This window comes from Galeopterus variegatus, unplaced genomic scaffold, assembly GCF_000696425.1.
Source record: "Galeopterus variegatus unplaced genomic scaffold, G_variegatus-3.0.2 Scaffold381, whole genome shotgun sequence".
Classification (NCBI taxonomy): Eukaryota; Metazoa; Chordata; class Mammalia; order Dermoptera; family Cynocephalidae; genus Galeopterus; species Galeopterus variegatus.
Window position 1 is genome coordinate 540,751 of NW_007726492.1, and position 26,343 is coordinate 567,093.

The window sequence follows — 26,343 nt, forward strand, 5'->3', positions numbered from 1 at the left end:
TTTTTTTTTTTTTTTTTTTTTTTTTTTTTTTTTTTTTTTTTTTTTTTCCGTGCCCAAAAAAGAAAAAAAAAAAAAAAAAAAAAAAAAAAAAAAAAAAAAAAAAAAAAAATTATACTTTTCTTAAACTTTAACGTGTTAAAAATTTTAAGGCCATGTAATACCATGCAACATCAGAAAAAAATACCCACAAAACTGTTTTCCTTTTGAACAAAAAAAGGAGACAAAAATGAGAAAGGAAGGGCTGAGAACAGATACAAGAAAATGAAAAAAATAAGGAAGTTCATAATAATAAAAACAATAGTTTTTTTCAGAAATGAAAAAGGGGACATTACAATGGATACCACAGAAATACAAAGAATCATTAGAGACTATTATGAACAACTATATGCCAAAACATTTCAAAATCTGGAGGAAATGGATAAATTTCTGGACATATACAAACTACTAAAACTGAACCAAGAAGAAATACGAAACTTGAACAAGCCAATAACAAGACTGAAGCAGTATAATCAGCAGTCTCACAACAAAGAAAAGCCCAGGATCATATGGATTCACTGCTGAATTCTACCAAACCTTTAAAGAAGAATTAATACCAACCCTTTTCAAATATTTCTCCCAAATTCATTCTATGAGGCCATCATCACCCTGATACCAAAATCAGACAAAGACACAACAACAACAAAAAAAGCTATAGGCCAATATCTTTGATAAACAAAGATGCAAAAATCTTCAACAAGATATTAGCAAACAGAATACAATAGCACATCAAAAAGATTATACACCATGATCAAGTGGGATTCATCCCAGGGAGAAAGAATGGTTTAATATATGCAAATCAACAAATGTGTTACACCACATCAACAAAAGCAAGGACAAAAACCATACGATTATCTCAAGAGACGCAGAAAAACATTTGACAAAATTTAGCATCCTTTCACAATAAAGACCCTCAACAAATAAGAAAGTATCTCAACACAATGAAAGCCATATATGACAAACACCACCAACACCATCCTGAATGGGGAAAAACTGAAAGCCTTTCCTTTAAGAATAAGAACAAGACAAGAATGCCCACTCTCACCGCTCCTATTCAACATAGTATTGGAAGTATTAACCAGAGCAATCAGACAAGAGAAAAAAATAAAGGGCATCCAAATTGGAAAAGACAAAGTTAAATTGTCACTGTTTCCAGATGACATGATCCTATATAGAGAAAAATTGATAACCTCTTCTAAAAAACTCCTAGAGCTCATAAACAAACTCAGTAGAGTTGCAGAATACAAAAATTCAGTAGAGTTGCAGTATACAAAATCAATACACAAAAATCAGCTATGTTCCTATACACCAACAATGAACAAGCAGAAAGAGAAATGAAGAAAGCAAGCCCATTTAAAATAGCTACCAAAAGAATAAAATACCTAGGAAGAGATTTAACTAGAGGTAAAAGATCTCTACAGTGAGAACTATGAATCACTGCTGAAAGAAATAAAGAGGACCCCAAAAGACAGAAAGACATTCCAATTTCACAGGTTAGAAGAATTAACATTGTGAAAATGTTCATGCTACTGAAAGCGATCAATAGATTCAATGCAATCCCCATCAAAATACCAATCATATTCTTCACAGAAATAGAAAAAACAATCCTAAAATTCATATGGAACAACAAAAGACCTCATACAGCCAAAGAAATTCTGAGCAAAAAAATAAAGCAAGAGGCATTATACTACCTGACTTCAGACTATAATAGAAAGCTACAGTAACCAAAACAGTATGGGACCAGCACAAAAATAGACACATGGACCAAAGGAACAGATCAGAGATCCCACAAATCAACCTACATACTTACAGCCAACTGATCTTTGATAAGTGCACCAAGAACATACATTGGGGAAAGGACAGCCTCTTCAGTAAATGGTGCTGGGAAAACTGGATATGCATGTGCAGAAGAATGAAACTAGACCATACCTCTCACCATACACCAAAATCAACTTAAAATGGATTAAACACTTAAGTATAAGACCTGAAACTATAAAACTCCAGGGGAAAACACTTAAAGATGTAGGACTGGGCAAAGACTTCATGAATAAAACCCCAAAAGCACAAGCAACAGAAGAAAAAATAAACAAATGGGATTATATCAGATTTAAAACATTCTGCACAGCAAAGGAAACAAGCAGCAGAATGAAAAGACAACCTACAGAATGGAAGAAAATATTTCCAAACTATACATCGGACAAGAGATTAATGTCCAGAATATATAAGGAACTCAACTTCACAGTTTAAAAAAAAATCCAATTAAAAAATGGGCAAAGGAGCTGAATAGACATTTTTCAAAGGAAGACATACAAATGGCCAGGAGGTTCATGAAAAAAATGCTCAACATCACTTATTATCAGGGAAATGCAAATCACAACCACATATTCAGATATCATTTCACCCCAGTTAGACTGCCTATTACCAAAAACACTGAGAATAAAAAATGCTGGCAAGGATGTGGAGAAAGGAGAATTCTTCTACACTGTTGGTGGGACTGTAAATTAGTATAACCACTATGGAAAACAGTATTTAGGTTTCTCAAACAAATACAGATAGAACTACCATACGATCCAGTAATCCCACTTCTGGGTATATAACCAAAGGAATGGAAATCATCATGTCAAAGGGATACCTGCACTCCCATGTTCACGGCAGCTCTTTTTACAATAGCCAAGATATGGAACCAACATAAATGTCCATCAACAGACAACTGCATAATGAAAATGTATATATACACAATGGAATACCACACTGCCATAAAAAAGAATGAAATTCTGCTATTTGCAGCAACATGGATGAGCTTGGAGAAAATTATGTTAAGTGAAATAAGCCAGACACAGAAAAAGTAATACTGCATGTCCTCACTCATAAGTGGGAATTAAGAAAGAAAGAGAAAGAGAGAAAGACAGACAGACAGACAGACACCTCAATGATACATTGAACTTTCAGGAGAGAACAGTCATATGATTACTAGATTTGGGAAATGGGGGGGTGGGAGAATAGGGAGAAATTGGGTGAGGGACACAAAGAATGATTACAACTTATAATGATGAAAACACTAATAATGTTGATTCAATAATCAAATATTGTACACAAATACTGATAGCCAACTCTGTACCCCATAAATATGTATAATCAATTACATTTCAGTTTAAAAATAAATTTAAAAAATAAAAGCCTAGAAAAAGTAAGGCCATGTAATACTTCTTAATATCAGAAAAAAATACCCACAAAGTTATTTTCCTTTTGAGCAAAAAAAAAGATGAGAATTGAAAAAGAAAGGGCTGAGAACAGATACAAGAGAACAGAAAAATAAGGAAGTTCATAATAGTAATAACAATAGTTCAACAACTAATAACATATTTGAAATGATTTCTATGTGTTAATCACTGTTGTAGGCAATTTACATATATTAATCCACTTCATCATCTCAGTAACCATGAAGTATATACTATTATTATTTGTGTTTACAGATGGGGTAAATGTGGATCAGAGGAAGCTTGGGTAACTTACACAGGACCCAAACTCAGTATGATTCTAAGAAACTGAAATCTTAATCACTACGTTAGTCTCCCTCTCTATAGGAAGAAAGGCAAATGGAAAGAAATAATCAGAGAATTCACATTTATTAAGCATTTAGGTGCCAGGCACTAAAGCTGATTTTAAAACTTATCCAAAAGCATCACAGCAAGTAAAGGCTAAAGGTGGGACTCTGACACAAATCTGCCTGACTTCAAGGCACACACTCTTTCAACTGTACACCCTGCTATTTTGCCAACCAATTTCTCAATAGTTCATCACAAATGTCTTGCTTGTTTGTAATGACCCAAGGCTCATGATGATTGCTAGAAGTGGCTAGAGATGTCGGTGAGTACCCCAAGATCACAACTAGTACAAAGCTATCCACGCTGAGTTTCAGGGAGACTGACCAATCACCCAAAACCTAAGTATCCAGAATCTTTCTAGGTCTCTCCTAAAAGTCTGCATGTTGCCTAATGCCACCAACAGATAATCATTCCTATTAATTGTGAATTTGTACATTCAAAAGCCCTTTCTTAAAATACAAGTACACCTAGAACAATATATTAAGACATTAATCATCAACTTCATGAGGGCTGGGACCATGTGTCTCTTGATCACTCTTCAATCTCCCAGGACACAATACTGTTCCTGGCACTCATCTTTTCAATATATTCTTCTAACTCATTCACTGAACAAGTATTCATGAGCACCTACTGTGTGTGCCATGCATTGTGCTAAGTGGAGGGATACTGCAGAATATAATATAAAGTCCCCCATCTTATAAAATTTGCATTATAGTGTGCCCAGGGGGTGATGGGGTGCTGATGAAAAACAATAAGCAAATAAATAAATAAATATATATTCAGAATGTCAGATGGTGTTAAGTTCTATGGAGAAAAATAAAGAGGGGTATGGGAAATAGGGACAAAGGAGCAGGGGAGGCATGCTCCTTTATATGATGTTCAAAGAATACTGTGCTGATGTAGTGATATTTGAGCAGAAACCTGAAGGCATGAGATTAAGTCGTATGGTTATCTGGGGGGAAATCATTCCAGACAGGCAAAGGCTTTGGGGGTATGGGGGGAATGCCTGGTATGTTGAAATTCAACAAGGATGCCAGTATAGCTACCACAAAATTAACTAGGAAAAGAGAAGAAGACAATAGGGAGCCAAATAATGTAGGTCTTTACAAGGCCTTAAAGGAAATCAGTTTTTATTCTGAATGAGATGGGAAGAAGAGAATTCTAAAGATGAATGGCATGATCTGACATGTTTTTAAAATATCATTCTGATGCTTTGTGGAAAATAGACTAAAGGAAAGTTAGAGTAAAAAAGGACCTGTTAGTATGCTGTTGTAATAATTCAAATAAGAAATGGCTAAAATTAGGATGGTAGAAGTGGAAGTGGAAAGGCATGATCAGATTCTGGACATATTCTAAAAGTAGAGTCAACAAGATTTATAAGGGGTGTGAGAGAAAGGGACAGATCAAAGATGACTCTGATGACTAAGGTTTTTGAGCTGACCAACTAGACAGAGTTGACATTTTCCAAAATGAGGAAAAATACAGGAGGAACAGGTTTGCGGGTACAACAAGGGAGATTAAGAATGTGGTTTTGCGAGTCAGGCAGAGAAAAAGAAATACCACATGTTCTCACTCATTGGTGGGAGCTAAAAAATAAACAAATTAATTCACCCACATACACACACAAAAAAAAAAAAAACCGGGGGGGGGGGAAGAAAAAAAAAAAAACATTTCAAAAAAAAAAAAAGAAGAACGGAGGGGGGGGGGGGGGGGGAAGAAGATATAACAACTATACCTTTTTGAAGTTGTTACAAAAAGCAAACGGAAAGGACATTCTTGGGGGGGAGGGGAGAGAGGCAGGAGGGAGGGAGGTGTCGGTGATGGGCCATAATAATCATATACATTGTACATTGACAAAATAAAAATTTAATGAAAAAAAAAAAAACATTTCAAAAAAAAAAAAAGAATGTGGTTTTGGAAAGTGAAGTTTGACGTGCTTCTTACACCTCTAAGTGGCAGTGTTGAGGATGTAAAAGGGTATACAACTCTGCAGTGTATACAAATGATACACGTACACACATGCAAATGCAAATATTCATGTACATATATAGAAAAAAAGGCCTAAATGTAAAAATACCAAAATAATATAACTTATCTTACAGGTGTGGGATAATGAGTGACATTTATTTGGTTTTTTTCTTTATGTTTCCTAAATTTTCCAATTTTTCAATCATAAAGCTATATTATTCTTGCAATCAGGAAAAAAATTTTAAATTTTTTGTTTTGTTTTTAAAGAAGGAGTTTGGCGATTGTTTTGAAAATGAGAAAAGGAGAAGTAATAGGAGAAGTAATGAAGGAAAGGCCAGGATTGGATATCACAGTTTTGAAGTTTGGGCAATTGGGGCTTTCACAAGACAATGTTAGGAACCTGAGGAGAAAGGGTAAAGTGGGAATGAAAGGAACTGAGGGGGAAAGTAAATAATAGAAACTTTAAGAAAGCTAAGATGTTAACATAACAGAGTCAGTATCCAAAAGAGAGAGACAGTGGGTTAAATCCAATTAAATAAAATTTGAGATAGATGAATAATCCCAGAGTTGGGTATGGAAAGTCATCTCATGCTTGAACTGAATTCTGAAAGACTAAACCAAAAAAGGAAGAAGGAAGGGCAATCCTATCAGAGATACCAGGATGCAGAACATAGATATGAAATCACTCTGGAATACAGAAAGGAGTTTTGCTCCTAAATGCAAAGGGTGACAGAGAGGGAGTGCATGAGATGAGGCTCTTGAGGTAGGCAGAAACCCACTTCAACATTATGGATTAAGCTAAACATTTTAAGCTTTATCCTAAAAGTTGTAAAGAGCCATTAGAAGATAATACATGAAAGTCACATAGTCACACTTGTGTTTTAAAACCATCACTCTTCTACAGTACAGAAGACAGACTTAAAGCTAGGCAAAACTGAAGAAAGGAGACATACACAGGGACTGTTACAATAATTTTGGTGGAAAACAAACAGGCCTGAACCAACGCAAATGCAATAGGAATGAAGAGGTTGGGAAAGATGCAAGCAGTGTTAAGAAGCTATAATTTTCTCTGATTGACTGGACTGGGAGGGGTGCATAAGAAAGAGCAGTTTTCAATGATTCCGAAGTTGCTGACTTGGGTGACTACATAAATAATGGCACATTCACTCAGGCAGACTACATAGAATAAGAAACAGGTTTGAGGTAAAAATAAGTTCAGTTTGGACTGTGGAATATCTAGCAAAAGACGTCCAGTGGGATGTGTGGAGCAGGAGAAAACAAAGTGTTCTTGTACCATATGTTACAACTTGGGGTTCTAAAATTAGACAATACGGGTTTGAATCCTGACTCTACCACTTACTAGCTAAGTGATCTCAAGCAATTTTTGCTAATTTCTGAGCCTCAGTTTTCTCATCTGTAAAATGGAGACAGCAACTGTAACAACTTCACAGTTATTGTGAGGATTAAATGATATCATATATTTAAAACAATAAGAACAGTGTTATTCAATTAACATTCAACAAATGTTAATTCTCTCTGTGGGTACTTCTATACTTCCCCCAAGCCTTGGACCTTTACACTCCCATAGGACTAACTCAGGAATTGAGTCTGATGTAAATTTTCAAAACACCAAAAAGAACAAAAACTTTCAAGTTCTTCTAATTCTCTGGAATTCATATATGCAGAATTAGATCATGTATTTACATAGAAGAATTTAGTAATGACCAATTGAAAAGAAATCAAAATGTAAACAATAGCAAAGAGAATAAACACAATCAATGAAAAAGAAACATATCATGCCTGGCATTATAGTAATACAATAAATATTCGCTGAATGAATGATTCTATCAAGACAAAATGCAGGTATGAGCAAAAAAAGAGATCAAATCAGCATTTTTGGTTTTGTTTATATCAAAAGTAAATTTTACTCATTCTATAACACATTTCCTCTTTAAATTATCTAATCATATTAAATCTATATTATTTATTCAATTAAGGTCTATATATGGAAACATCACTGTCAGAGGATCATGTCTCATTATAAAATATTAAATATAAGGACTAAGATATTTTATACTTCTTTTCACATTCCACAGTTTGTTTTGGCTTATTTCTCATGACAGAAGTTGAATGATTAAGAATCCTAGAAGTAAATAAACACATTAATTCCAAAATATGTTAAAGGGAATATTGTATGAACAATACAAAATATCTCCAAAATAAACTGCATTTGGTCCATGAAGATCTTTGCTAGAAAACAAAACTTAATATTATTTAGGTCAGATGCCAATAAGCACACTATTTACAAAAGAATAAAGTTCACCAACTCTTCCATGCATGTTCTTTTATAAACCCTTTCTCAAGTTTTGGATATCTTCTAACCATGCTATCACTGCCCTGTGCATATCTAAGTTTTGGCTGAGACAGAAGACAAAGAGATACAGATTTTTCAGGTACCATCATGACTGGTTTAGTTTTCCCAGCACAGCAAATGATACTGAGGTATGTGATGTAACACCTAATCATTCTGCCAAATGCCAAATAATAAACTTCAATTCTAAATGTAAAACCAGTGCTAAAGCTCAATTCTTTAAAAAGAAATACAAACATTTATAACCAAATGAAACCGTATTTGAAGAAAACCAAAAAAAGAAAGAAAAAATTTTAAATGTTGAACCATTGTTAAGAGAAAACTCGTTGTCCATAATTTTATATAATTCTAAATATTAATATAAGGTCAAAGTAATGAATTATTAACTATCTTTTTTTAAGATAAGTACATAATTAAGAGTTCTTAATGTGACTACATATAAATGTAACTTAACTTTCACTTTTAAAGTTTAGTGTTAAAAGGAGTAAAATATCTGCCTTTTATTTAAAATAAAATCTTCAGATGTCAACTATCAAAAGAATATACAAAATAATTTCAAATTAAAACTGTATATTGACAAAATACAAAATAAAATAAATAAGTTGGTAATTACAGAAAAATAGTTAGCATCAGGAAACCAATTTCCATTACACAGATTTCCTCACTAGCTTGGATCTAGTAGAGATTCACTGAGAGGAAGTGACAGTGAGGTGCAAAGAACAAGTATCATAGCAAATCAGTGTAGCTCTGGGCCAAACAATTCAACATTAAGAGCACTTTTATTCTTCTTTGTATGGGCATACACTAAAATTGCCTTAAATCCCCAAACGAAAAACAATTAAGGTAATGAAATATCTAAGACTATTAGAAAAAAATACATTTTAAATCGTGACTTTTGAGAAGGAAACATGACAGTAAGAACTGTCCTGGGGGAAATATCAAAATTATTGCAGGGGAAGTGGGGAGGCAAACTACAACACCCTCAACGCTACAGTAAATTCTGATTCTTCCCTACACCACACTCACTAGCGCTGTGATTACTGATGTGTATGAGTCATATTGGAACAAAGAGAGGGAAAAAAAGTTGAGATCCACCTACTTATAAAAGATATTTTATGTACTTGAGAATACATCTATGTAAAATTTTGCTATGTACATTGACACTTTGTTTTACTCTGTGATACTCAAAACAGACATCTATTTTATCAAAACATATATTCTAGATTATTAACACACTTCCCTAATACGATTACCAGTACTTATTTTAAGTAAAAGACTGCACAATTCAGCTGTCTCAACCTGGCCATTTAACATTTAAGGCTTCCACAAACTAGACACCTTGATACACGTCTTGCTGCTCTGGTCCTCTGGAAGAGTCTGTCACTGAATGATGCTCTATAACTTAAAGGCCTCCGTCTGTATTCATATTTCACGTACATCAACCATACCAAAAGATCGGAGAAGCAAGAAGACATTTTTGGAGAGGGCAAGAAGTCAATAATAAAGGAAGCAAAAAAGGAAGAATAGATAGATTGCAAGAGTTGAGAGAACTACCTAATTAGTTATAACAAGCTAGAGTTTAATGTTACGCTTCTCAAATTGAAATATTCATATGATCAGATAAAAATCCATGAAACAGTTAACGTACATAATTTCTATAATTCTAAACCAAATTAATAAATGTTTCGAAATCTGATTTTGCTTTATTTCCATGATCCTTAATTACACTTTAAGTTTAATTAACTTTTCATAATTACTTTTTGTTATTTAGCTATATCAATATCACAGAGTACTTAGAAGCCCGTCTTTTCACAATAAAGAAAAACTCTCAGGATACACCTAAAAGCAAATAAAATAGTTATTAAAAGGAAAGACATAACAGAAAATACTATAAAGTTAGCAAGAACGAATATGCAATGGGAACCTGTCAACTGAAGCTATGTTTTGCAGAACCCCACGTATATTTTAATCCTTTCTTTAAAATGATAACCAAATTTTGAGAAGCCTGCTTAACATATGCTTATTAAGCCACATAATAAAATCAGTATTAAAAAAAGAGCAGTACCCACTTTTCTAATACTGACATACATGAGTAGGGCTGATAAAAATTTGAAGAACTAACTCAATAATTTATAAACAACACCAATTTTCTTTTTCAACAGAATTTCCTTTCTTTTATTCTCAAGTTAATATTAAAAATATTCTGAGATTATCACTTTATTCTTAGCTCTTTCCTTGTTTTCATTTTTCTATTCTAGAAAACACACTTTTTTCCCAATTTTATTTTATTGTGGTAAGAACACTTAACACAAGATCTATTCCCTCAACAAATTTTTAGGTGTACAATACAATATTGTTAACTATAGGCACAATGTTGTACAGCAGATCTCTAGAACTTACCCACCTTGCAACATTATTTTTAACATACAGATTTTTTAAAACTATAGGGGGTTTTTTGTTATGGTTTTTTTTTTTTTTTTAATTTCCCAAATTATAGTGAGGGTAAAGTTAGGCCTTGCTGAATAGCTATTTTAATATAGTCAAAGTCATTGATTCAGAAGGACATCAATACATACAGATAGAAGTAGAAATAATACTCTAATATTTTGACAGAGGGGATAAAGATTAGTTGTTTAAAATTCAACAATAAACTGTCAATACAATGTAGCTTAATGTATGCATCTCAATTAGACAAAGAGAGGGGCAGTCTTCTAAATAACCAGGCTTCAGACTTTGAACTGATGGTTTATTTACTGATCTCTTTTCCCACCCTTTTTAATTGTTAGTTCTGTTCAATGTCCTCTTCTTACTTTCCTGAGATAGTCTGATCTACCAGGTATTAGTATAAAATTCTTAAAGAATCAAAGGTATTTTTTAAAAGTAGTATGAACTAAGCAAGTAGTAAAACTGCTATAAGAAACTCTCACTAAACTCAACACAAGCAGTTTTTAAATTACCTCTATTTTTGGAATACATTCATGGCTTCTTTTACTGAGAGGTAACATTGCATTTACCTTCGACTATTAGCAAGCTAAAGAACAGTTAAGTAGTACACAGTTAAAGCAGAAGTTCTGGGAGGTATTTCCTGGTGTGCCAGGGTACTCAATCCAGATAAATTACTTTTAATCAAGACTAACAAACAAACAACAAAGAAAGTACAATGATTATGTTAAAACCTAAAAAAAAGGGGCCGGCCCGGTGGCGCACTGGATAAGTGCGCCGCTTGGGAAGCGGTGGCGCTCCCGCCCGAGGGTTTGGATCCCACATACAGACCGGTTCCGCTCACTGGCTGAGCGAGGCGCGGGAGCAGCCCCGAGGGTTGCAATCCCGTTGCCGGTCCCCGGTCCGGTACGGGGGCAACACTGAGGGTTGCGATCCGTTGCCGGACATGGAAAAAGACAAAAGACAAAAAAAAAAAAAAAAAAAAACCTAAAAAAAAATGTTATAATTCCTGGCCTGCAATTTTCAATAGCATTTCAGATCCTTCACTAATAAAGTTGGAATATAAACACAATAAAACAGTGTGAAAATGAAAATCTACAACCAGAGAAGATATAAATCATATCAAATCTACTGCAGGATATATCCTTATATAGGATTACTCAGATATTTTTGGTCTCATTCAAATTCAAGTATTGTGACTGTAAACAAAAAAATTTTATTATCTAAATGTAAGAGACCTAAGCCAAAGCAACCCATTTTAAAAAGAGGAAAAATATCATTTAATGGAAAAAATACTAGATTCAGCACTAAAAAAAATTCTGAGATACAGTTTAAGTTCAGCTATTAACAGAATTGGCTAGAGATCTAATGTAAATTCTCTATAAATTATAAATTTAAAAAGCAAAATACACTCTTTATGACCAGATTATTATAAATATTTTAATGCCTTAAAAATTAGACAAAATTATTATAACATTAATGTCACTGCATATTAACATTTAATCTAAAAATTTCTTATATTTGTACGTGCTAACATCTAAAAAAAGATGATGTAAAGAATCAGAGAAAGACAGAAATCACTTTTGCATACATCTTGAAGAATAACAGAAGTTACTTTGGGAGAACATATAATTTTTAACTAAATTAACGGCTCCTGTTACCTCTAAATTTGCTGATTTAATTTTCAAGCAATAAATGAACCAATAACACTATTACTGAGTACCTACTATGTACAAGGCAGAGTTCTAGGTGCTGTTTTGTACGGATTACAAAAGTATAACAAAAACTAAACCTATGAAATATAACTATTCAATCAATGTTGTACCTAGGCAAGAAAGAATAAGAAGTCACAGGGACAGATGAAAAACTAATATGATAATAGTAGAAATGGAAAATACAGAATATTATATATGACAATGTTAAAATCTAAAATTACTCAAATTATATTATTAATGTCATAAGAAAAATAGATATTTGTTGTGGGTTCTTTAAAAATCAATATTCTCTTCCCATAATGATAAATACAATTCTTTCACCTCCTAGGTAGAGGAGATAGTAAGTCAACTATTTTTTAAGCTCCACAGAGCAGGTGGTGGCTTGCTTCATTAAACCCCTTAAACCCCAGTGGCAATCAACACTTAGATTATATTGGTGGGGTAAAAACACACAGCCTCATAAGCAGCCAATTAAAAACAAGCCCATCAAAAACGATCATAGGAGAAAATTAGAGGATAAACATCACGGAAAATGTTGACAGAAAGTTATGATAAAAGAAAAATGTGAACTGGGAATGAAGATACATTAGATATAGAAGGGATAAAGATCAGTGGTATTTTCTAGTATGATTTTTTAAATCTATAAATGAAACAGCTGTGCAAAAAAGATACTGGCTATTTAGCTTATTAACCATTATCCAGATTCCTAAAAAGTGGCTCCTAAAAACCACATTTGTCATTTGATAAGTTTTAGTAGTATTTTTCAAAGCATATTAAATAAATACTAGCATATTTAAATTTGAAACTTCCCAAAACATGGTCATTTTATCCATAAACATTTATTATTTTGAATAGATGAAGTAAAATACTTATTACTTATCCCTGATAAATGTATCAAAAGAATTCTCTTAATTTTTTCAAAACAAACAAAAAAACCTCAGATCTTTATTATTTCAAAACTATACATGTAGTACTGTCAGTACATAAAGATGGCAGTAACAGCTGACCCTCAGCAGCACATGGAACTTTTCCTGTATTAAAAATGGACTTGTGCTGATTTTACACTCAATTCACACAAAGTCGTCCTCACTGCTAACAACAGGCATTTGGAGAAAGCTTAATCAGAGGGAGAAATGGTCGTAGACCAAAGTAAACCTGTGACTCTGAAATCATCACACTGATTTAATCAACCATTATATAATTCAACTGAATTCTAAGGCGTTTACATAAATCCCAAGAAATTCAGAATCTGATAAAAAAGAAGAAAAGGACACATGTTCTTAGGAAAAAAATGCTTACAATGTAAATAACGCTACTGTGAGCTAAAATGAACATCAACAAATAAATCAGTTACGATTCAGCATGCAGAAATAAAAAAATAACCTAAATAATATTATATATAGTGACTATATTCTGTTAGTGTATATTTAATTATACATTTCCCTCCTAAGTATGTCCTATTTTCTTTTAGTAATTAGTTCCTTGAAATAGATCTTAAGAGGGCCCTATTGTTAACTCAAACTTCATATACTTCATTTGATAAATTTTAAATAATTGGATTTAATGATTATAAAATTTGCCTATTCAAATCTCATTACTGCAAAGAATACCTGTTCTTCTGTTCTTGCTGCAATAACTGAGCAGCTATTTTCCTCAAATCAGTTACTTCCTTCAAATCATCATCCTCTTCCTCTGCAAGTAACTGTTCTTTTTCAAGTCTGAAAGGTGACACGAACATGGTTATCTAGAAAGTATATTTTATGCCAGCCTCTAGAAATAGAAACCATTTTTGTTTTTAATAACATGTGAAGGTTAAAATCCTTAAGTCTTTGTTGTATTTAAAATACTAACATAAGAAATAAGAAATATTTAAGGAAAACATACCTTCACTTTCTACTCAATATGAAATGTGGCATACTGGCCACATTATAATACTTAATGCTTAACAAATAATGGTGAAGTATAACCCATTTTTTAATTTCCAAAATATGTAATGGTCATAGTAATTTAACAATGCATATTTCCCAGACTTGAGTGCAATAAGGACTCTATATTGCAGAGCTCTATATGGCCTGTGTAATGGGTCAAATGTGTCCCCCAAAACTTCATGTATTGGAAACTTGACCCTCACTGTAACAATGTTAATAGGGTGGGAAATTTGACTGTGCTATCTGAAAGGTGGTATCTTTAAAGGGTGATTAGCTTGGGAGGACTATGCCCTAGTGAATGGATTGATCCGTTCATGGAGTAATGGTGTGGTTCCCATGACTTTACAAGGAGAGCAAGTGAGAAGGGTTAGCTCACTCTTACTCATGCCATTCTCTTGCCATGTGATACCCTGGGTTGCTTTAGAGAGTCACCACCCAGAAGAAAAGCCCTCATCAAATGTGTTCCCAGGACCTTGGATTTCCCAGCTGCCTTGGTTTGAATGTCTCCCCTGCAAAACTTAATCTTCACTGTAACTGCTGAGGATGGGAAATCCTATTGTGGTAGTTCAAAGGTGAGGTCTTGAAGAGGTGATTAGATTGTAGGACCATGCCATAGTGAATGGATTAAAAATGGTGGTCAAGGGCACAGTTCACAGAGCTTGAAAAGGAGAGTGAAAGAGGAGATTAGTCTCTCTCTCTCTCTGCTCCACCATTTCACAATGTGATACCCCACAGTCACTGTTGCCACCACCAAGACCCTCACCAGATGTGTTCCCTGGACTTTAGACTTCCCAGCCTCTGAAACTGTAAGCAATAAATTTTGTTTTCTTTATAAATCACTCAGTTCCAGGTATTTTGTTATAAGCAGCAGAAATGGACTAATATACCCAACTTCAAACTGTAAGAAATACATTTCATTTCTTCATAAATTATCCAGTGTATTAGTCTGTTTCTGTTACTTATAACAAAATACTTGAAACTAGGTAATTTATAAAGAAAATTAAATTCACTGCTTACAGTTTCGGAGGCTAGGAAGTCCAACATCCAAGGAAAGCTTATGGTGAGGGCCTTCTTTAGTGGTGGCTTTACAGAAATGCACAGGTATCACATAGTAGAAAATGATGGAGCAAAAAGAGCAGAAAGTAACCTCCTCATTCACTCTCTTTTTAAAGCCCTCAGAACCACACCCATAACCACCATTGTAGTGGGTTAGTAATCTTGATTCTCATTTGATTTTAGAATAGGGTTTTTAGGTAATGCATGAATAAGCCAAAAGGCTCTTGAGTAGGGGACAAGAGTCTACAGATAAGTTTGGCAAAATCCATCTAATCAATTCTAATCACTGTTTAGGGATGGGATTGTGTACTTTGTTTTAGGTAGCTGGTTTGATTCCGGCTTGAATGACTATTGACTATTTAACCTACTGATTGTAATTAAGATATATTAAGGAAACTGCTTAAATGCTGTTTAAATATGCCAAAGAAATTGCTGTAGAAAGTATGTGGAAAAGAAAATGTTTACTAAGGACAAGCGGTTTGTTGGTGAATTGACCTAGCTTTTTACAAATTACATTCTGGAATGTCACATTGATAATTTACTGCTGTTACAAGTTTTACACTGCTTGTTTCTATGTCCTTTTTTGATGACTGAATCAACTGATTTTTCTTGTGAAACTTCCTTGTCTTGTCAATAAAAAGAAAGGCTGATTTTGGATCGGGGCTGCTCCCCTGATGGGTAGCAGTCCCTCAAGGCCTCATTGATGGTACTTAGAGTGAATTCTTTCTCTTTTTTCCATCTCAGTTACACAGAGGAAAGTGCAACACACCATTATTAATACATTCACTACTGCACAGTCCTACAATCCAATCATCTCTTCAAGGCTCCACCTTTCAATTACCATAGTAGGATTTCCCACCCTCTTAACAGTCACAGTGGGGCTAAGCTTCTAGTACATAAAACTTCAGGGACCCAACTCAAGCTTCAGTGAGTTTTGGGGGGACATAATTCAATCCACTACACCCAGTTTCAGGTATTCTGTTGTAAGGAACAGAAAACAGATTAATATAGCTTGTGTTTATGAATAAACATAAAATGTTATGAAAATTTTTCATTGTATTGATCCACCTTGCTTTTATCAATTTATTCACTTTGATTTTAAAAATCTCTATGTAAAATATCTAAATAAAATACAAAATAGATTCAAATAAGATTCTCAAACTTGCCAGAAAAATACTAAGTAAAATATATCATTTTTTTTTTTTTGTCTTTTTTACTGACCGGTAACAGGATCACAACCCTCGGTGTTGCGCTTGTACCGGGGACCGGCAATGGGATCGCAACCCTCGGTGTTGCGCCTGCACCGCGCTCAGCCAATGAGCGGGAAACTGTCTCCACATGGGATCCGAACCCTCAGCAGGAGCGCCGCCGCACTCCCAAGCGGCGCACTTCTCCAGTGCGCCACTGGGCCGGCCCAAAATATATCATTTTTAACATTCAAAGAGAACACAGAAATTTTAAAATTAATTGCTCTCCAAAATAAATTGCTCTCCAAAAAAGTCATTTTATCCCAAAGGCATTTGATTTAAAAAACAATATCCAACAATGAGTGTTTCTTTATCACATCTTACATGCCACTGGTGACTCTCAAGTTTAGCCAACTGTCCTCATTAGATAAGGTGAGAAAGTAAGGGAAGAATGAAATCGAAAGAGTATAAGACAAAGCAATGTACCTCCTCGCAGGGCATCAGAGATGATTAATTAATAACTGCTTTAAAGTTACCAATGAAGTTACTTAGAGGAATCACAATGGAGGGAAAAGACAAAAGTTCAAGGATCAAAGACAGCTAGGTGGACACTAGCTAAGTGGTTTTAGGCACAAAACTTAGTCTTTGAACTTCACCTCCCTCATTGGTAAAAATGGAGTCATTATCTACCCTGAAGAATTTTAGTGTAGATTAAATGAGAAAAACGGGAAAGCACATGGCACTGATCCTGGTACATGAGAGATATTCAACAAATGTTGCTTCCTTCCTTCTTGTAGCTATGAAGCAATCTGAAGGAGTGACTGAAAAAATGTGTTAGGTAATATTCCATCATTTCATAAGATGAATAATGCTGAAACAATCCAAAGCACAATTATTTTAATAAAATATGGAAGTAAATACCCTTAAAATTGCCATAACCAGCCTGATGAAATGGAAAATGTGTTAGTTCAAGAGACAGAAAACCTGAGTTCCAGACATTTGAAACTCCAGGTCTCAGTTCTTTATTGGTAAAATGATGTCAATACCAACTATTTTAAAAGGTTGCTAAATAGTTCAAATGAAGCAATATATGTGAAGTTACTGTCCTCCAGAGTAATAATAATAGACATTATTATTATACTTCAGGAAGAAAAACTAGTGGGTATTCTATACTCAAATGCTTACTACAATTTTGAGTTGAATTTAGGAATATAGACAGATGAAGTATTTACAAATTAACTATCTAAATATAAATATAGCAGGTAAATGAATAAAAAATTATATTCTTTCAAGTACTCTTTTAAGTAAGAATATCTAATGAATAGTTCAAGTATTTATAATTACCATTTCTGTTTGAGAATTCCTGTGTGCTTACCTTTTCTCATCTCCCAATTCTTCATTTTTCTGAGATTTTTCAGAACATTTTTCTTTTCCCTTATATAAAAAAAAAGTTATTTTAAATTATATGGTCTGCTTTTGTAAGATCAAAGAGAATATGTAATTAATATTTGTTCAAAGTTTTATTTACCTTAAGAAAAGAGACAAATGATACAATATGTGCATCTCCTTGTTCAGGAACTGCTACATCCTCTGTGTTGGGGTCAATAAAATCATACACCTCCTGATCTAAGTATAGATTAATATTAGGAAATATAAATAGTAAATGGTATGCTGTGACACTTCAGTGCTTATATTTTCTAAATATAAAAGTTGGCTAAAGATATTATAATTTTTCAAAGCCCATTTTTAGTTAAAAAACAACTTTTGATGAGAGCTATGTACATGAGATAAAAATAGCTGATACTATATGAATTACCTTTTTGAGAATCAGGCTTACTTCCCACTGTGTGACTGTCATTTTTTGATGATTGCTCTCTATTGGATTCTGAGACTTGAGAGTGAAGGCTAATTGTATCATCATCTGATGGCTGAAAGGAATAAGCACAAAGTACAAATAAGGCATTTTAAACATAAGATAAGGATTACGTTGTTTTAATTTCACATATGAATTACAGAATATCTGCCTTACGTCTCCAGTTTTCAAACTAAAAATTAATATGTTAAGGATTACTGTTCTGCTTTTAAAAATGTGCATGTTCTTTTCATTTTTGAAATCATAAAATATGGGCCGGCCCGGTGGCACACTAGAGAGTGCGCCGCTTGGGAGCGTGGCAGCGCTCCCGCCGAGGGTTCGGATCCCATGTGGAGACCGGTTCCCACTCACTGGCTGAGCGCGGTGCGGGTGCAACACCGAGGGTTGGGATCCCGTTGCCGGTCCCCGGTACAGGCGCGACACCGTGGGTTGCGATCCCATTACCGGTCAGTAAAAAAAGACAAAAAAGGAAAAAAAAAAAAGAAATCATAAAATATAATGATAATCATATTTTTCAAGCAAAATAAAAAGTCAACTTTGTGCAAGTGTCTCTATTTCAAAGTCCCAATAAAATTGTAAAATAAAATAGATCAGTAATAGAAAAGACTCACTTCTGTTGTAGATAATCGTTTCTCTCCATTGTCACTTCCAATTCCAGAGTCAGGGCCATGATTTTTATTGGGATAAAAATCTTCCATACTATGGAAATAGAAATCCTAAGGGCAGTTAGGGTTTTCTCCTTACATAGATAATGTACAATTGACCTTAAATTTACCCAGATAATACAGAATATGTGCTTTTTATGTTTAAGATCCTTAAGGACATGAGGGAAAAAAATCAGAAATCTTCCTACAAAACATTTTACTCATGTCATTCAGGCAAGATTTTTTCCTTCATGTGCTATGTTGTAAAGTGTACATTGTTACCAATAACCTATTATTTCTCCTGAGAGATTCAGAAAAGCAGACTGCCCTGCTAAAAAAAACCATATTGATAAAAGACCTATGTTTCCAATTGGTTTAGCAAAATTTCATCACTGGGCTTTGAAATTTTTTTAACTTTAATTTACATAGTTTCCTCTTCATTAGCTCTAAAAATATGCTTTAGTTGCATAAATAATGCCCATCTAATAATTAAGAAAAGAGAGAATGCAAAAAAAAAAAAAAATGTCTGCAAAGCATTCAATACACAACTGTTTCAGTGTTAGGCTAGAGCTATTTTTGCAAATTTCTGAATTACAAAGTATGCCACCCAGGTAGCAAAGTATTTTCCACTTTAATTTGCAGATTCACCACACACTCTACAATAACCATTTATTATGTGCAAAGAACTGTGTGAAGTGTTTTAAAAACAATACCTTATATATTTCCTGTGAAAACTCTAGCAGATTGGTAACGTTTTCTCTGAAAGGAATTGAGCAATTTACCCAAGGACACTGCTGTGGATTGGATGTCCCCCCAAAGCCCCAAAATCACTGAGGCCTGGTTCCCACTGTGACAGTGTTAAGAGGTGAGGAATTTTGTTTTGGTAGTTGAAAGGTAAGGTCTTGAAGAGGTGATTGGATTGTGAGAACTGTACCCCTGTGAATGGACTGATCCACTATTGGAATAACCGGAGTGGTTCTTGTGGCTTTAAAAGGAGAGTGAATGAGAAGGTTAGTCTCTCTCTCTGCTTCTGCCATCACCATGTGGCACCCCGCTTAGCTGTGAAGAGTCACTACCCATCAACAAGGCTCTCCCCAGATGTGCTCCCTGGACTTTGGACTTCCCAGCCTCTGAAACTGTAAGCAATAAATATTGTTTCTTTATGAATTACCCGATTTCAGGTATTTCTGTTATAAGCGACAGAAATGAACTAATACAGACACAACCTGCAAATGTCTAAATTTGATCCCTGGGTTATCTAGCACTAAAGTCCCTGATCTTAATCACTATGCTATAATTCCTCCCCCAAATACAGTTTCATGCTATAAAAACAAAAAACAAATTTTTATACTTTTCAGAAGTATATCAATATACTTAGTGAAGCACCTTCCAATTATCTGGCACTGTGCTGAATGCTTAAGATGAGATAAATAAAAAAGTTTGCCTTCAAAGGGCTCTCAGCCCAGAGAGGGATGGATCTGTTTGTATGTTTTTGAAGACTACAAAAAAGGTAAATACAAAGTGCTAAAAGAAAAGAGAGATCAACTAATTCTCCTTGGTAAAGTTAGGAAAGGCCTACCCAAGAAAGTGGCATTTGAGCTTAAGTCTTGAAGGATAAAGGGAGGCAATAATTGCTAGCATTTGTTGAGAGTCTACATAGTTAGGTACTGTGCTAGATGCAGCTCGTATTTTATACATAATCCTTACAGTCTTAAATTTATGCATTATTTCTTTTCACAAATGAGATAACAAAGCTTATAAAAGTTAACTTCCCAAGGAGAAAAATTATAACATTTACTGATTATCATTTATTTAACTAATTGCCAAGCACACATTTAATTCTCACAACAACCTATGAAGTTGGTATAGTTAACATTTTAGATAAGAAAACAGGCTCAGAGAAGTTAAATAACTTACACAAGGCCACAGAGGAATGAAGAAGTTACACCATAGTTAGAACTGAAATCCATCTGACTCCACTGCATAATATTACAAACATGTACTAAAATACATTCGTGTATTTGTAATACATGACAATGATAACAATAAGTTATTTGTTGAGAAAATAGTATGGATAAGGCATTGTGCTAAGTACATTATTTCATTTAATCCTATAGCATTTATGTGGTTATTTTCCTTTTTGCATACTCTTACAAGAAAACTAAGAACCAGACACATTAAGGCACAAGGACACACAGTTATTAAGAGTCAGAAAAGGGCTTCCACAGCTAATATAATATACATAACTACTGTAATGCCTGTCTATGAAGAATAAAGAGTTTACAAAATAGACAAGATGTAAAAGGTCATTCTAGGTAGTAAGAACCATATAGCCAAGAGCCTGAGTATGAAAGTGGGAAGCATATACAAGAATTTTCTAAGTAGTTCAATATGTGCTGTGAGTGGAAGATCAAAACACCAGATAACCAATTGTACAGACCTTCACTGTCCAATACAGTAAGTAGCTACAAGCGATGTATGGCTATTGAACACTTGAAATGTGGCTATTCTAAATTGGGACACGCTATAAATATAAACTACATTCCAGATTTCAAAGACTTAATATGAAAAAAGCAGGCGGGATGGTTAGGTTAGCTCAGTTGGCTACAGCACAGTGCTGATAACACCAAGGTCCAGTGTTCAATCCCTGTACTGGCCAGCTACTAAAAAATATAAATATATATGAAAAAAGCATGTAAAATATCTCACTAATGTTTTATATTAATTACACATTGAAATAATAATATTTTAGATAGACTGGATTAAACACATGTAGTATTAAAATTAATTTCCCGTTTCTTTTTACTTTTTAAAAATGGGTTACAAGAAAATTAAAAACTACATATGTGGCTTGCATAATATGTCTATTGGACGGCACTGCTAGAGATGATCTCCAAAATATATCTTAATTCTGTCCACTTCTTTTTATCTCTATTGCAATCACTCTATCCAAGATCTCTTGATCTCTTGGGAATACTGCAACAACCTAACTGGTTCCTGTGATTCTACTTTTGCTTACGTCCAATCTATTCTCCTAAGAGCCAAAATAGTTTTTTAAAACATAAATCAAATAATGTTATTCCCCTGCTTAAAACTATCCAATGACTTCCCATTGTACTTTAAGTAAAATTCAAACTTCTTACCACAGCCTACAAAGCCCCCACATGAATTGAGCTCTGACTGCCTCTCCAAAATCAACTTGTACCACTCTACCCTTCAGCCGCCCTGCTCCAATAATCCTGGACTCCTTTCAGTTTTCTGAATACAATAAGTTCCTTCCTGACATAAGGCCTTCGCACACGTCATTCTTTCTGCCTGAGATGTTTTCCCTGACTCATGCTTCACGAAAGTGGCTTTTCTTCATTCGGATCTTGACTTAAAACTCCGCCTTTCCAAAGAGACATAACCCTGACCACACTCTTGAAATATGCTCCTTTCCTTCATAGCACTCACCATAATTTGAAATAAACGTGTGTGTGTGTGTGTGTGTGTTTGTGTGTGTGTGTGTGTGTGTGTGTGTGTGTGTGTATAATTTCCTTGCTTTGTTTATTCACTGGCTACTGCTCCAGTAGACTGGGAGCTCCATGAGTGTCAAGACCAACATGTATGGCATTCAACAAAACATACCCTGAATCTTCCAATAGGCATCAACTGATATTTGTAAAATAAATGACTGTAACAATGAATGCCAAATTCATTTAAAAATATAAAGTAGGTTAATAAGATTAGAATATGTGTTGTATTTTTTGTAGAATTGTTTAGACTACTGCCATTCATGATATTAAACAAAATAATCTTTAGGGACTAAATCTATGGGACCATGCCCTTTTTCCAAGCAAAAACAACAGATGGCCTAAACAGATAAAAGTTGGCACACAAGGGAAGTTAAGGGGGAGGACTAAGCATAGAGAGGCAAGGCACGTGCACATTTGACCTTTTCAAGGATTGGCCTAAGCTTGGAAGTCCCTGCTTGCTAAGCATATAAATATGATCTTTTGTGTTACAATAAAGGGAACTGCCTGACAGAACCCCCGCTGCGTGTGTATGTGTTTGTTCCCTATCTGGGAGAGCAGCGGCGTGCTCACCCATCTCTTGGAATCTCTTTTTGCCCCATGTCCTGGGGGATAGAAAAGGGCAATCCCTTTCGCCCCAACCCTCTAGGGAAAGGAAAAACCTGCTGGGGTCCCATGTGGCTGCCGGAGATGCCCAACATAAATCTAATGTATAAATATTTAATTCTACTTAGGCAATAAAAATATATGGTAATTCAAGAATTTGCACTGTTAACAACAGTACTCAATACTATATTACCATTCCAAGCAATCTAAACTTTATCACATATGTAATGACAAACCTTTAAATATTTTAGACAGAGGTGTAGTCTCCCTTTCTGTAGTCTCACCTCATTCCAAGTTATTTTCCATACTACTGCACAGAATTATATTTTCATAAAATATTTCAAACCAATCTACATCTTGAAAGGATGAATTAAAAACAGAATATCGAATCTACCACTTCAAAATCTCTTAAGAAGGAACAGAAAGAACATCAATGATGTATATCATCTTTGATCCAGACAAAAACAAAGGAAGAAAGGTAGTATCCCCATAATGATTTGCTTGCTCTTCTACCGACCTCAGTTCAAAGTCAAATTCTACTTATTATTACAAATGTACAATACAGTGGTCACAAAATAAATTAACAGTAGTCATATGCTGAGAAATTAGTGTTTCCACATTATGATGTTAAACGTTTACATTTCTACTACTAAAACTTTAACACTTAGTATTTGAAAAAATCTCAACTTTATTCTAGCATTCCAGAAGTTCACTCTATGATGGTGATACTTAGCTTCAGCCAATTATTCTAATGCTGGGCCAATCAGCATAAATATATTCAGTACGCTAAAGATTAATAAATATCTTTTCTAAAAAGAGAGGACAAAAATCATCACCAAATGAGACTGTAAGAATATTACATTACCTGTCTGTGAGAGGCCGGGAGGGCATTCTTTTACTCAATGATGGAAGATCCAGGGAATCTGGTTTCTTATCCATTCTGCAACATGCCTGGATATTTAAGTACTTAAATATGTGTACTTTCCCCTTTAAACATATCTGTCAATAAAGAAGTAGATTTAATTATATAGTTCCAAATATAAATGACATCTATCAATTTACATATACATTTGAATAATCTCAAATTATGTTGAGACAACATAATCTTTTTTTTTTTGAGACAACACAATCTTAATTGACATAATGCATATTTTAATGTTTGTACTTCTGACAATTCGTGGAAAAATCTGACAACACTAATGCCAACTAAGATTCTAACACCATCTCTGTTTTTATTGGAAAAAACACATTAATTTTTCTTTATTTCACTAAGTTTTCTTGATAAAAGCAGAATGTACAAACCAGAAAACAATAAAAATTTACAACTCATGAAAGTTGACTTTATTAGAAAAAATGAAAAGAAATACATCTCTTGGAGTGGTTATGTAATTCCTTAAAATAATCTCATCAGAACCACTAAGATATTTGGTATAAACACTAGAAAAAGAATAATATAAAAGAATGTAAATATAGGAAAATATATTTGTTGAAAGGTATGATAGTAAGCCACTTAGAATAACAAAAGAAAGCATTCATCAATTCAATTGGGATAATATCCTGAGAAATAATTTTCATCGTTCATGGAGAAAAGGAATACTGAGGGATAAAATACTATGTGAAAGAAGGAATTCTGTATTTTAAAAAGATGGAAAATTAGAGGTAAGAAAACTATAAAGTCAGCTTCACAAAGGTTAATTAGTCACTATGATTGATATCACATGAGTATTTCTCAAAAATTCTAATAAAAAATATTTTGTTTTATGGGTTCACATAATGTTACTTTACATGCAAAAATATTCAAAAAAGAAAAAAGTAAGACAACTATATTAAAAAGCAATTAGCATTCCAGATGAAGAGGAAGAATCTTTCTTTTTTTTTTTGTCTTTTTGTCTTTTTTCCGTGTCCGGCAAACGGATCGCAACCCTCAGTGTTGCCCCCGCACCGGACCGGGGACCGGCAATGGGATTGCAAGCCTTGGTGTTGCTCCCGCGCCTCGCTCAGCCAGCGAGCGGGAACCGGTCTGCAAGTGGGATCCGAACCCTCGGGCGGGAGCGCCACTGCGCTTCCCAAGCGGCGCACTATCCAGTGCGCCACCGGGCCGGCCCAGAGGAAGAATCTTTCTTACATACTTCCAATATGACTACAGACAAATTTCACTTAAAAGGATAATAGGGCTGGCTGACTAGCTAACTTGGTTAGACTATGGTGCTGATAACACCAAGGCCAAGGGTTTGGAGCCCCTTCCTGGGCAGCTACTATAAAAACTAAAAAATAAAAAATAAATAAAAGAAAAATTAAAACTTTTGAGCTGTTTGAATACCAATACATTGGAGACCCCTGGTGACCACGCACCCCGAGGGGCCAGCGCGACCGAGCAGATAGGGCTCACCACCGCAGAATGCCACACCAGCCCCGGCGAGTGGGCACTGACCAGAGAAGCCCAAATCTTCTGCCCACAGGCACTGAGGCAGCTGTGCCAAATTGGCAATCCCAGCAGGATCCTAGCTAGACAATAGTGTCGAACCAATGGACTGTGAAATCCCTTGCCACAATGAGTAAACACCAAAGCAAAGATACCAGAAATATGAAAAAACAAGAAAGTGCACCACCAAAGGATAGTAACACTCAAGCTCTTGATCCTATAGAATAAGAAGCCCTTGAATTGTCTGGCAAGTAATTTTGAGTGCTTAACTCTAAGGAAATTAAAAGAGATACAAGAAAACTCAGCTAGATGACATAAGAAAATGAGAAAAAGTATACAAGACCTGAAAGAAGAAATGTACAAGGAAATCAATGCCCTGAAAAAGAATGTAGCACAGCTTGTTGAGCTGAAGAATTAATTCGACAAAATAAAAAACACAACAGACAGTTTAACCAACAGGTTAGAACAAACAGAAGAGAGAACTTCTGACCTTGAAGATTGGATATCTGATATAACACAGGCAGAAAAAAGAAGAAAAAGAATTATAAAACATTGAAGAAAATCGAAGAGAGATTTCAGACAATCTTAAGCACTCAAATATCCGAGTCATGGGTATTCCAGAAGGGGAGAAAAAAGGAAATGGCACTGAAAATATATTCAAAAAACTAATAGCAGAAAACTTCCCAGGTATAGGGAAAGTCACAGAGTTTCAGATTCAGGAGGCCCAAAATCCTCAAACATATTCAACCAAAAAAGGTCCTCTCCAGGTCAAGTTATAGTCAAACTGGCAAAACTCAAAGACAAATAGAGAATATTAAAAGCTGCAAGACAGAAGTGTCAAGTCACCTATAAGTGAGTCCCAATCAGACTAACATCAGACTTTTCATCACAAACCCTAAAAGCCAGAAAGAATGGGATGATATATTCAAAATACTAAAGGACAAAAATTGCCAGCCAAGAATACTTTACCCAGCAAGG

At 34.5% G+C, this 26,343-nt stretch overlaps 1 protein-coding gene across 1 annotated transcript in view; it reads right to left on the minus strand.

Moving 5' to 3' along the window:
* Positions 1-26,343, minus strand: part of LRCH2 (leucine-rich repeats and calponin homology (CH) domain containing 2) — a 152,580-nt gene that overhangs the window by 51,122 nt on the left and 75,115 nt on the right. Inside the window, exons 8-14 of the mRNA XM_008568153.1 lie at positions 23,809-23,942; positions 18,793-18,880; positions 18,125-18,236; positions 17,837-17,934; positions 17,684-17,742; positions 13,748-13,855; positions 7,687-7,752 (exon numbers count right to left, since the gene is read on the minus strand). Of these exons, the coding sequence (XP_008566375.1) occupies positions 7,687-7,752; positions 13,748-13,855; positions 17,684-17,742; positions 17,837-17,934; positions 18,125-18,236; positions 18,793-18,880; positions 23,809-23,942 (665 nt within the window). The remainder of the gene's footprint in view (positions 1-7,686; positions 7,753-13,747; positions 13,856-17,683; positions 17,743-17,836; positions 17,935-18,124; positions 18,237-18,792; positions 18,881-23,808; positions 23,943-26,343) is intronic.